At 34.1% G+C, this 13576-nt stretch overlaps 1 protein-coding gene across 2 annotated transcripts in view; it reads right to left on the bottom strand.

The window, feature by feature from the left end:
• Positions 1-2323: 2323 nt before the first annotated feature.
• LOC133174323 (uncharacterized) overlaps positions 2324-13576 on the bottom strand; it is a 39113-nt gene continuing 27860 nt past the window's right edge. The window contains exons 5-8 of one of the 2 annotated variants that reach the window (XM_061309415.1): positions 9575-9730; positions 7301-7527; positions 2887-2970; positions 2324-2852 (exon numbers count right to left, since the gene is read on the bottom strand). In XM_061309415.1, the coding sequence (XP_061165399.1) occupies positions 2898-2970; positions 7301-7527; positions 9575-9730 (456 nt within the window). In that variant the 3' untranslated portion in view covers positions 2324-2852; positions 2887-2897. Of the gene's footprint in view, positions 2971-7300; positions 7528-9574; positions 9731-13576 lie in introns of both variants that reach the window. The other variant, XM_061309414.1, reaches the window with a different exon arrangement.

Genomic DNA, 13576 nt, shown 5'->3' with positions numbered 1-13576 from the left:
TATGAGTGGGTCTTCGCTCCATTTTTTTTTTTTTTTGAAAGTTTATCCTCAAAGTTTGCGAAAATAAAGTACATTTCTGGTTAACAAAAACTTGGAGCAAAGACCAACTATACCTTAAGAATACATTTTATGACACAACATTCGCATCTTTCCGAGAAATACTTAAGCCCATTTAGTCAAGGGTCATATCACATACATGATTTAAATGCCATTATTATACCTCTACTGATTTTTTCCCTGTATAACATTAGATCGTTAGATGTGACTAATTCCCTAGAAAGCGTTAAGAGTGGACTAACCCCCGTGTGTTAGTCAGGTGAGCTAATCCCTGCTTCGAAAGCTAATTCCCGGTTATCCGTAATCCTCTAGATTTTACTTTTACATAGGTATGATATGTGAATGGACTAATCCCCGTGTGTTAGTTCAGTGAGCTAATCCCTGCTTTGAAATCACGCTATCTGAGTCCTCTAAATTTTACGTTTGTATCGGTATAATAAAACAGTTAAAAGTATATCATTGCGGGAGTAAGCAAGATTCCAGTTCCCCTCGACCAGGACTATTTCCCTCGGCTTCGCCTCGGGAAATAGTTCTGGCCTTGGGGAACTGGAATCTTGCTAACTCCCTCAATGATATACTTTAACTGTATACTATTCATCAAGAGTTGTGTAGCGTGTTCGTTTCAAAGGAAAATGATACTCGGGATTCTTAAGATTTTTAAAAAAAGCGTGCTGGTCTCAAAGGAAAATGATACTCGGGATTCTTATTGCTAGGGTTCGAACTCCGCGAGTACCACATTATTTTTTAATAACAGAAAATTTTTTGCCGGGAAAATTTGCCTCAGAAAAGTTCATAAATTTCAATCATGAGAACTTTACTCTAAATACTTATTCACAAATTGAATATGATTTTTATACATTTGAAGCTAAAGACATTCTGCACGCCTTGTTCACCCATCTCATTTGATCCGCTGTCAATCAAGAACTTAAATATATATTATATGCAAGATATGTTTAACATTTATGAAAACATTGCTGTGATGTTTCTTTTTCTTGCAGCCTAAAAAGTTATTTTTCCTAGTATTATGTTAGTGATCAATCTGATATTAAGGTTCCAATTTTTACGACAAGAAAAAAAATTGAAAATATTGACATGAAAGAGATTTGATTAACTAAAACAAAAAGGTGAGGGACCAACCTTTCGATGAACATTTTCAAGAAGATTATGCCCCCTCCCTCCGTCATTTGACATACTGTATATGATAAAATGTGATAATCATATCGGTTCTACTTCTGGATACATTTAATTACAAAATTATCCTTTACAAATACAATCTTTTATAAAGATGTTATCAATGTCTGTAATTAGAAACTAGAGGTACTCCGAGCAAGCTTACAAAGTTATACCCCCCCCCCCCCCTTGTGCAATTTTTTTCAAAAGTGCCCATACACAATAAATGTAATCTTGAACTTGCCAAAATGGTGTTTCAAAAAGTAATCTTTGTTTGAAGTTTAAATGCATCAACTTTCAATACTTATCCATGAAAGAATATGGACACAAATTTTATACATTTTCTGCCAATGACCTTGAACTTGCCAGAATGACATTTATCATTGGGTCAAGTTCCTGACACACTTCCAGGACATTAGTTACAATTTTGTGAAGAGTGAACTTCCAATGTTTTCTCATTAGAAAGTTATAGACCAGACCAGACAGAATTTAACACTTTCTCTCTCAGTAAGCTTGACCTGGCCAAAATTGCCACAAGTAAACACCATGAAACAGCCTTGGGTCATAAAAGCATCAACTTCCAATTAGCATCTATTAGACAGTTTTGGACCAAACTGCACAACACACTTCTTTGCCAGTGACCTTGAACTTGCTGCCTCATTGGGAAAGTTTCAATTTGGTCAAACATGCCCTTGTTACATAAAACCGACTCACAAGCATTTGTCAGATTTTTTTCTTACAATTATCTTCTACCACACAATCCACTTCAAGAAAACTCAAATCGGTTTGATACACAAGACTTTTTAAGTCTTAATTAGCTCTGACACTACGTATTATCCCTATTAATTTGATATACAGCTGTACTTCGGTATCTTGAACACAGATATCTCGAATACAATGAATATGTCGAAGTGATTGGAAAGTCCCAAGCCCTTTTTCTTTTAATTATTTTACCCTCAATATCTCGAAGTTTTTTCTCGGTCCCATCGAGTTCAAGATAACGAGTTTGCCTGTATGTGTATTTCAGCTTTGTTCTTATAAAATCAGGATTCTCTATAATGTGCATATCTAAAAGTAAAAAAAACTGAATCAAAGATAATAACACACTTTTTAATTCAATTCAGAACAATTTAAACAGAATAACAAGCTCTAATTAAAATGGTTCCTACACATAATGGACACTCCACATAAGTAATGTACACTTCACTTGTAACTAATACAACATTAAATGCACACAAATGATCTAAATCTCTATTTGCTTTATAGCACCAGATTCTAGTCATTTCATTCAAATTTCATGTTTTAATACACGCCTTCTAAGATGACTTTTTACATATCATGATCTTTCAATGACTGTAATCATTCAGAAAATCTTTACCATTCCATGTTCTTTGTACATTGTAAAAATTTTGCTGCACCATTTCATGTTTTTTGTACATTGTACAAAATTTTGCTGCACCATTACATGTTCTTTGTTCACTGTACAAAATTTTGCTGCACCACTCCATGTTCTTTGTACATTGTACAAAATTTTGCTGCACCACACCATGTTCTTTGTACATTGTACAAAATTTTGCTGCACCACACCATGTTCTTTGTACATTGTACAAAATTTTGCTACACCACTCCATGTTCTTTGTACAAAATTTTGCTTCCCACATCCAGAAGAATTAAGAACTTTTCTTCTTGATCAGTTCAACACATGGCAAAATGTTATCATCAACTTCCACAGCTTCTTCCACCCTGGAAAAATCAAAGTACTCAGAAGTACAGAGAGCCGGGCTCACTTACATAGTAGTGAACAAAGACTGATTGAATTAAGTCAACTAATCAGTTATCCAGATTTATTTTTAGTTGTTTTCTTTACATCTGAGAAACTTTCACTCACAGTTACACTCCACCTAGCACCTATGTCAGCACACAGTTACATTCCACCTAGCATCTATGTCAGCACACAGTTACACTCCACCTAGCACCTATGTCAGCACACAGTTACACTCCACCTAGCACCTATGTCAGCACACAGTTACACTCCACCTAGCACCTATGTCAGCACACAGTTACACTCCACCTAGCATCTATGCCAGCACACAGTTACACTCCACCTAGCACCTATGTCAGCACACAGTTACACTCCACCTAGCACCTATGTCAGCACACAGTTACACTCCACCTAGCACCTATACCAGCACACAGTTACACTCCACCTAGCACCTATACCAGCACACAGTTACACTCCACCTAGCACCTATACCAGCACACAGTTACACTCCACCTAGCACCTATGCCAGCACCTACTGAAAATTTCTTACAAACAACTAAATCATTGCCAAATAGCCATGGCATCATTGATTATAGTTATATTTACAGTATTCACTGCAATTCGAACGGCCCATGAAAACAAACAATTAACAAATTTACAATTTTTCTTTCATTTGAGTTTGCTATGTACTGCCGGACGTTGTATTGTGCTCAAAATAAATGTCACTACGATACCACACTCCACAGACAAAAAACAAAATCACAAAAATATCTCTCTATAACAAATAGTATAAATTAAAAAAATGTTTAAAAAACTAAATAAAATGTAGCTAGAATTTAACAGCGTAAACAATTTATCACATGTATCGTTTCGGGGTCTTATATACCACTTACAGAAGTAAATAAACATTGATGCAGCAAGATTAAGGACAAACGTTTATGCACAGATGGGTCCTCAGCGGCAAGTTTTGCATCAAAGTGCACATCAGGTCACATGCTCCCCACAGTAGTGTTTGCCTGGTAACACAACCTTCAATTATTTATAGAATGTGACGCAGACAGGGGGTACATGATAAAAACCCTTTGCATATTTTAAATAAATAATTAATCAGAGAAGAGGGGAGAAAGTATAGTTACCATACAATTATTTTTGAGAATGTCATATTACTTTGTTTAATTTAGTGATTGTATTGCCTCAAAAATGATTGAGCATACGTACTATATTCTTACTCGCAAATTTGGCGGTGAGGAAGCAGCATTTCCGGTTGAACACCATAACAAAAGCCGGCTATTGCTCTACGAGCAATGAGCCCGGCTAAAAATGTTTCAATAAAATGACATTTATGACAACCAATAGCCCCAAAGCAAATCATATCTAAAATAGGGAACAAGCATAAACGTCCCAGGGCTCTCACACCACTTTTTGGGAATGGGACCACGGCCACAAAGATTGGGAAAATAGCGAACTTTTGGAAAACTCTGGATAACCATTATACTTTGAAATCATGATTTATTGGGTTTCTGGTCTTTGTTATCAACTATATATATATTTTTTTTTTGAAAACAGAGAAATAAGAATAGCAAGTTTAGTTATTATATATCCAACTATATTTTCTTTAATTTTTCGGAGAAATGACTAATGGGAAAATTGACACTTTTAATTGGGAAAAAAGGTACCTTTTTTGAATTGGGAAATAGGGCCCTTAAACGGGGCCCCAGTTATAGACAATTGAGAGTCCTGCGTCCAATCCCCATGACCTTGGATCAGACTCTCAAGGTCAGTTTAAGTGTCAAATACGAGATTTTTATGTTTATGAGATATTTCAGATTTATCTTGGCAATGCTCTGATTACACAAGACATCTATATCTTCATAGAAAACAAATGCACAGGTAATTGATCTATGATAAAAGTGAGCATAGAACTTATAGCATTTTTCAAACACAAATATTTTAATTAATATAAAACATTGGTAATTAAAAATCTTGAAGTGTGTCCTTTTCATAATATAGGTCATAAAAGATTAGGAAGCAGATAGCCTGGTTCCCTAGGCCTTCCGATTGTGCACTATTGGAGGGCCTCGTGGACCAGGCTCACGAAGCACAATTCTTGCAATTTTCTGGTCCTGTCAACAAGTCCGATAAAAGTTTAAAGTCAGACTAATTTAGGTTCCATGATCCAGATGATTGCTATATATCAGCAGAGCAATTTTTGTAAAACTGACTGTTTGTGAGTATCACAATTGAACAATGATTTACTAAACACTAATCACAATAAAAATGTAATTCTAAGGCCTAAGAAAACAAGCTCATTGAGGATGTTTGTGTCCTCCACTTATGGAAAAGACCTGACAAGGAGCCTATGGGTCACAATGCTCACCTGAGTAACTATGATCTTGGCTGTTCTTATCAGCAGATTTTTCCCTTTATATTCCTATGTTAAACTTTGACTGCCTATTGTGGCCCCAGGGGTCATGATTTGAACAGATTTGAATCTACACTACCTGAGGATACTTCCATATAAATATGATTAATCATGGCTTTGCTGTTCTTGAGAAGATTTTTAAAGATTTTTTCCTTTAAATTCTAACTTGAACTTTGATCTTCTATTGTGACCTCACCCTACCCCCTGGGCCATGATTTGAACAACTTGAATCTATACTACCAGAAGAAGCTTCCATATAAATACATGTAATACTTTGCTTTGCTGTTCTTACGAAGACAATTTCATTTTTTCCAATATATCCTCATGTAAAACTTTTTTCTACAATTGTGGTCCCATCCTACCCCCATGGGCCATGAATTGAAAAATTTAAATCTACACTATGTAATGAATCTTTCATTTAAAGTGGTTCTAAATCAAGAGATTTTTAAAAGATGCCAATAATTTTTCATTAATTCCTAATTATCTCCCATTGAAAGAGGATGTAGCCCTTCATTTGAACTAACTTGAATCCCCTTTACAAAGTGATAGTCTGTGCCAAGTTTGGTTCAAACTGGCTCAGTGGTTGTGGAGGAGGAGAAGAAACTGTGAAAAGTTTACGACACAATGATCACAGACAAATTTCGATCATAAAACCTCACTTGAGCTTCTTCTCAGGTGAGCTAAAAAGTAGATAGTTAGAAAGGATTTTTTTTATTTTATTTTTTACTTGAAGGTATATCTTTGAAATAAAATTTTTAAAAACAGCTTGAAGCTCTCTTCTCCTGGCTAATAAATCTATCTGACAGCTCTAATAACACGTATTTACTATCATTCCAATAACAGGGTGTCACTTGGTTGGGCTTGCTTAAGTTTCATATGTTGATCACTTTATTACTCATCGTTTGGCTGTTTGATTTCAATGAACTGAATTCTACTCTGCATATGAAATGGAGAACCTACAATATCACAGTCAGCACTGACCAATAGTACTGAATGTCTGTTTATAAGTCAGTATGTAGTGGAAAAAAAAGTGGTCATTTAAAATAATCTCCTGAATATGTTAGATATTTTTAATACAAAGAAGAGACCTTCTAAAGATTTGAATATGCTATTTCAATACTTTTGATTCACACAACAAAGCACTAGAGTTTCTTAAACTTGAACTTTCTTGAAAGATAGGAGACATCAACTAAAAATGCATCAGATAATGCTTTCTTTACCTTTCGCTTGCCTATATACCAGTATAAGTGAAGCTTTACTAGTTTTCATTTTGTAAATTTCCTTATATTATCTTTACCTGCAAACATAACACTTACAATTATTAGGAAAGAAAAACAGGCTTTGACTGACCATGTGTTGCTGTCGTCTATGTAATAATTATTCAACGTGTTAGATTTGATTGGTCAATACTCTTGGTGGTATTTGAAGATTCTGTGTTTAATATGCAAAACAGTATGTATTCTACTGGAACCAAATGACCAATGATGAGAAATATGGAAATCAACGTGTGAAAGTTTTGCAGGCTTGATTAGGCTGACTCGCTGTTATTGGAATGATAGTGAGTGACCTTACTACCTATAAACCGTTTCGTTTGCAATTTCAGGATTTTAAAACAACAAAATATTTGAGCAGTGCATAAAATTAGGATCAGCTGGGTAATTAAAACATATTTTTTCTCAAGTCTAAATGATAACGAGTGAATATCACTTGATTTGAACAAAAAATTTTAAATTCAATTGAATTACAATATAGTACAAGTGAATTCAGATCCGCCACAGTTCTATCAAAACATAATAGACATTTTGGAGAGATGAACTCTATGTAATTATCAAACATGTCAAATTTTAAAAACAAGCACATCACTTTCAAAACACTTGAACTTAACCAACCTGGACAAAATTTTCTTGTACTCTGCCTGTGTTAAGTGACTTTTGCTGATGGCCCTTTTACACTGCCCACTTAGTGCCTTAAAGCACCTGTTCTTAGATTTGTTATGGTCAGGGTTATCCCAGTTAGGTAGGTCATGCACGAACTCCCAGGCTTTCAGTATATAGTCTATCAATGCTCGCCACGACTCCAATACCTCAAGCTGTCTTCCTTGATCAATGCATGATTTCTAAAATAACAGGGACAATGCAGAATTCACAAATTTGTATGCTAAAAAAAAATAATAAATGAAAAATGCACACGATAACCCTGTCTGAAAAACATTTTATCGCAGAATCATGATATTCATAATCATGATATACCTTCCCCTGGAGATAGATGCACATCAAGATCATTGTGTAATCGTAACAACAATGTGACCACAAATAGCTGAATAATGCCTTTCAATTGTCTGTCGATTAGAACTTGCCATATAAAACATGCAGTAAACCCAAAATGTCCCCGATAATAGCACTGAAACTGAAAGCAATGGAAGTGATGATTTCTTACAATGGAAAATGTAGAGGCGTCCCGGGATTACACGGAAAGTCTAGAGAGAACAAGTTTGGCTCGGTTTCTAACCTCTCTAGACTCTACAAGTAATTCCTGGACGCCTCTACATTTTCCATAGTAAGAAATCATCACTTCTATTGCTTTCAATTTCAGTATCCAGGACGTTTTGGGTTTACTGCATATTTTATACAGCAAGTTCAAATCAGCACACAATTGAAGGATGTTATTCAATCATTTTTCATTCTTACAAGACACCGGTAGGAAAAGTGTAGATATAGATTAAAATCAAGTGTTAACTGAGGCACCCCCTGAAATCCAAGATGGCAACTGTCATACCTTCACTCTTTTTATACAGTTACATGATATTTTTAGAAAGTGTATTTTCAGTGATTTTTTTTAAATTTTTATTTTAACGAATGTATTCACACAAAAGCAGAAAAACACATAATACACAAAATACACACTCCTGAAACCAAGCGCCTATGTCCCCCCCCCCCCCCCCCCCGCATCAACCCTCAAAATTGGATGATTCTAATCCTCCAAGTTCTCCATACGTGGTGCTATTTTTAGCACTGGAGTACATGGAAAAGTAAACAGTAGAGGAAAATTGGCGAAAAATGCAGTGTAGAAATGTTCAGAAAGAACAGGACAGAGAAGGCAATATTATAGTTATGTCAAATTATGTCCCTAGATATTTCCAAGTTTTGATACTTGTACCATCAGTAAGTTTTCAAAGATCATGCAGTTAATTAAAAGCTCAGGCAATGAGATATTGGTGTTGGTTCATGTGTTCTTTTGTGTGTCTGTAAACTTTTTTTCCTTCAAAATACTACTCCTTCATATTAGTTTTGGTCCTATTTAAATAAAACTTGTCATGCAACAGACAAGATCAATTTTATACATTAGTTTTTGAATAAAATTTGATGAACATTGTTACAAAGGCTATTACAATGTATATTGAAAATAAAATATATGCAATTCTTTGAAACGCTCTTACAGTTTTAATCCAATTTTGGTAAGGCCAAATAAAAAAATATGTGTGGTTCCGGTTACCCGACTGTCCCTATTTTATACCCCCGACCCTAAACTTTTTTTTGGCAATTTTCATATTTTTTCCAGAATTTTCCCCAACTTCCATCAATGGCTCCGGTTTAAGTTTTAGTTTCAGCAATGACGGCCCCCTTGCACAACATAGTGCAAGTGTTTATTAGTGTTAAATCCAAAGCAAGCTAGCATGTAGATGTCCCCTACTAATATTGACTAGTATATTATCACACCACATCTAAATGTCATTTGCAAAGTAGTGATAAGTATTTTTTAAAAATCCCTACCTACCTACCCTAATTTTTTTGGAGGTGTAACCGGTACCACACATATTTTTTTGTTTGGCCTAAATTTGGTACTTTTGGAAGGTAAGATACATAATCCTTTTTATTGTTTTATTTTTTTTCATTTTATTTACATTTTTATTTGGGGAGAGGGGGGGGGGGGGAGGAGGGGTTATTTCAATTTTTTTGTTTTGCAGTTGTTAAGTTTTGTGAAATCAATCATTGATTAATGATGCTTAGAGAGTCCAAGTGTGAGATGGTCAAGAAACTGCAGAAAGCCAATATGGTAAAAACCACAATATATCTCATCAAATACAGGCATACAAAACTCCTTGAATTATTCAATTTTATTGAGATAATGAAATTTGACTTAAAAAATACTTGTAAAATACTTACAACAAAGCTATCCAAATGGGTTTTGACACGTCTGTAACAGAATGCATCCCTTCCTGAGCCCCACCTGGAGTATGGAAATGACTTGTAGATGTTGCCTTTGAAGAGCTCTAAATTTTCCAGCAAACTGCCAATATCTGGACTAGGGACTGCTATTTCCTACATCAAACATTCATACTTAATAATACCGGTGTTTTACCAGAACACTTTCATACACATGTATGTAATGCAGCATACTCCATCTAAAATACATGCTGTACATCGTTCATAGAGATACATGTGCAATTAACTTAAGTGATGCAGGGTTTGACACTAAGGCACGTCCGACCGACCCAGTCTAGTAGATGAGTGGTTCGGTCGTGTAAAATGTACGTGAACTAGACTGATTGGTCGTGTTAATAAAATTACTGTTAAAACCCATTTCAGTCTTTCAAATAAATATTCCAAAAACTTTTAAAGGATTTTTCTTAATTTTTCCGATTGTAAACACAGCTATTGCTCTGTAAAGAAAAAAAATCCCTGTATGACACAATTGCTATTTTTAGCCATGGCTGTAATAGACAAGCAGCGGTAGAAACTAGCGTCGTTCAGTATGAATATGGTATAAATAGTTCCTGAAAAAATATATTCTGCAATTAATTTATTAATATTTAGGATAAAAAAATTATAAAGTTCGTTGAATGATCTTTAAAGCTCACAATACTCGCATATCTTGATGAACCAGACACAATTGGCTAGTTTGAAACAATTTCAAAATAACCTTGTTAAAATTAGCGATTTAAAAAAAATTGCAGGTTTGGTCAGGGTTAGTGATTTTACTGTCAGGGCTAGTAAAAATTATGAAGTAGCCTGACTGGTCTAGTACTCATAAAAGTTACTGTCAAACCCTGAGATGAATTAAATTTTTGAGTATTCATGAGGAGATGAACTACGACGCTTCATGCCGGAATATTTCATGAAGCACGTTAGCGCTTCATGATAAATACAGGTAACTCTTGATGGCTCGAACTTCGATCTCTCGAAGTTCTTGATCGCTCGAAGTGAGTCTCTGGTCCCAAATTTTTCCCCTATATAACTAACAAAATTTACTCTTGATTTCTCGAACTCTTGATCGCTTGAAATCCTTGATCCCTCGAAGTCAAAATGCGGTCCTGTTATGCATATTCTATTGGAATTTACCCTCGATACCTCGAAGTGGCTATGTGTATACAAGGTATATAATTAGCACCTTTACCTGGACATTTAAATGGCCCCAGGCAGATGTCGTGGGTCTCGATGAACGAGATGTTTATTCAGGTAACACTTATGCTACGAGGTGTTAATTGGTTTATAATTAATCATATTTAGCCTATATGCTGTTTAAATATTTATCAACAACTGTCTTACGATAATTAAGAGACGCAGTGTATTGAAAAGTTGTAGTCGGTTAAAAGACGAAATACTAATTCAATTTTTATTTCGAGTCAGTGTCAAAGTTAAACGAAATATGAAAAAGCAGAAACAGCCTCAATGTCAGTACAACAAGTATTATTAGACAAATACAGAGTTGCGTTCAATGATCATGTTTGGAATATTCAATGCTATGTACGACACTGTAAAATGTCATTTTTATGTAATGAATGTGTAGTATGATGTCCGTATTACAAAGAATAAATAAATATATATGAAATGACGATATACATTTTTTGCTTTACTCAGTTTAATGAAATATTCATCTAAATTACGAAAAAATATCGTTGTCTTATAAAAACCACATGTAAGAGGTTAGCACTGCATGAAAATCATTACATCCGGTAAGACTAATTTTAAAACCTGTCAACAAACCCAGAAAATTCCGAACTCTTGAAAACTCGAACTCTTGATCTCTCGAATTTTTTCCTCAGTCCCAGGGACTTCGAGGTATCGAGAGTTACCTGTATGCAGGCGTGAAGCGTTGTAGTTCATGTACCTCATGAATTCTCAAAAAATAAATTCATATCTTATATTTACATTATTTTTCTGATGACTTGCCACATTTTTTTGTCATTCAATGATCATTTAAAAATCAAAGGCCTGAAGGGCCACAATGGCGCCGCGCTTAAGAAATGGCAGTGATACTTAAAATTATTGGATCTTCAAGCATGTTTGAATGTGTGCATATGCCTACAGAATCTTAAGAGTTAAATTGTATATCTAAGAGTTCTCCTTGAATTAAGCATTTATGAAATCAAATTCAACTCATGTGGCCCAACTGAAATGCTAGGAAAACAGGTTTGTAACATGTAGAATAAAAGATTGTAGGACTATTAAAGTTGTACTTCATCTTCATAAATTGTAAGATGTTTCATGGTTCCTAAACATACACACAAAATGTCAAATTTACACAACTACTATGTGGTTTTTATTTTTGAATTAATAAATATTTGTAGTTAAGCAATCTGTCCAAATGTGCAGACTAAAGCAAACCTTTAAGATTTTTTCTCTGAAAGTAGTATGTTTTATGCACATCCTTTTTTTTTCACTTGATGGCTACCTTATACCTTTGCCCGTTTTTTTTTTCCAATGCAAACTTATTTATTTAGTTATGAATTAAACTAGAATTATAGTGAAACTTGTCCAATCTTGATGTTGTGTATTCCGAGATCTTTGATGTTGTGTATTCCGAGATCTTGCCTTACATAATGTAAACTTTAATCCCTTTTGCTTAATTCAATTGTTTAAAACGTTGTCTAATCCGGAATGTTGTGTAATCAAGGATTAGACAAGTTTTACTGTAGTAATCATTTTCATTAATCACAACCAGACAAACTTTATATTAATTCAATCATTTTTATCTTTAAAAGACCTCATGCCTTACATAATGTAACTTTTAAGTCCCTTTTGCTTAATTGTTTAAAATGTTGTCCAATCAAGAATGTTGTGTAATCAAGGATTAGCAGACCTGTTTACCCAAATTGTTGTCTCTCAGTATTTTTCATTAGATTTGTCAGTGAGATTTGGCATTTGCCCGTAAGATTTCATCGACTGTACATATATTACTAGAAAACAACTACTAGTACATTTCTGATAACCAAAACATGGTTTAATAACAAAGCAAAAGATCACACACTGCTCTCTTTTGAGTGATTTCTGTCATTTTTTTAAACCACCACATTTTGGCAACTTAAATGTTTGAAAATTTTCTCTTCTTTAGCGATTAAAAAGCGTCAAACTGAGACAGATAACGAAAACTAATTGCTAAAATCCATATGAACAGATTTCCATATTTTTGTTATAGCAAAACGTAAGACGTATTTTGCACTGAAAATCCGTACAAAATCGAAGAGTAAACAGGTCTGGATTAGACAAGTTTTACTGTAGGTATCATTTTCATTTATCACAACCACACAAATTTTATATTAAATCTCTCATTTTTATCTTTAAGAGACCTTCTAAATCAATTCATAACTTTTCTAACAATATACCTGTAAACAAGTAGAAAAGAAATCTAACAAGTGATTTTTTATATTGCATTAATCTTTATTTTAAAGTTGGAAAAGATGTAAACTGCAAGTATAAATGATATAAGCTTGAAAAAATAAAAAGGTATGGGACTAGTTGCTGTAATGTATTGCAATAGTATAATCCTAACTTCTGCATCAGATTCAACAATTTTTGGCACAATTTAGTAAAGAAAATAACATTCAATTTTTAGCTAAGGAAGACAGTTTTGTAAACCTCAACAACATCAAAATATTTTTCTGTATGTATATTCAATGAACTGGATAAGTAAGAATAACTGTAAACATACATGTTTAGCAGTAATCATATTTCAGTTTAGTTCACACAGTTTCTTGTCTGCTAATGAATGTACACACTAATTCATGATTAAAGCTTATACATGTTGTTGAAAGTGTAGTGCACCAATATCAGATGAAGAGGTGAATTTTAAATGTGCTACTTTATGCTCATACATTTACAGTATTTGAATAATGAAATACCCGTAAATCCTTGAAAAGACAGAAACAGTCTAGTAAACCAAGTATA

The sequence above is a fragment of the Saccostrea echinata genome, unplaced genomic scaffold (genome assembly GCF_033153115.1).
Source record: "Saccostrea echinata isolate AGI-Se365-2 ecotype Australia unplaced genomic scaffold, CSIRO_AGI_Sech_v1 ptg000057l, whole genome shotgun sequence".
Taxonomy (NCBI): domain Eukaryota; kingdom Metazoa; phylum Mollusca; class Bivalvia; order Ostreida; family Ostreidae; genus Saccostrea; species Saccostrea echinata.
Note: the sequence above shows the minus strand (reverse complement) of the source record. Positions and strands in the feature narration are given on the sequence as shown.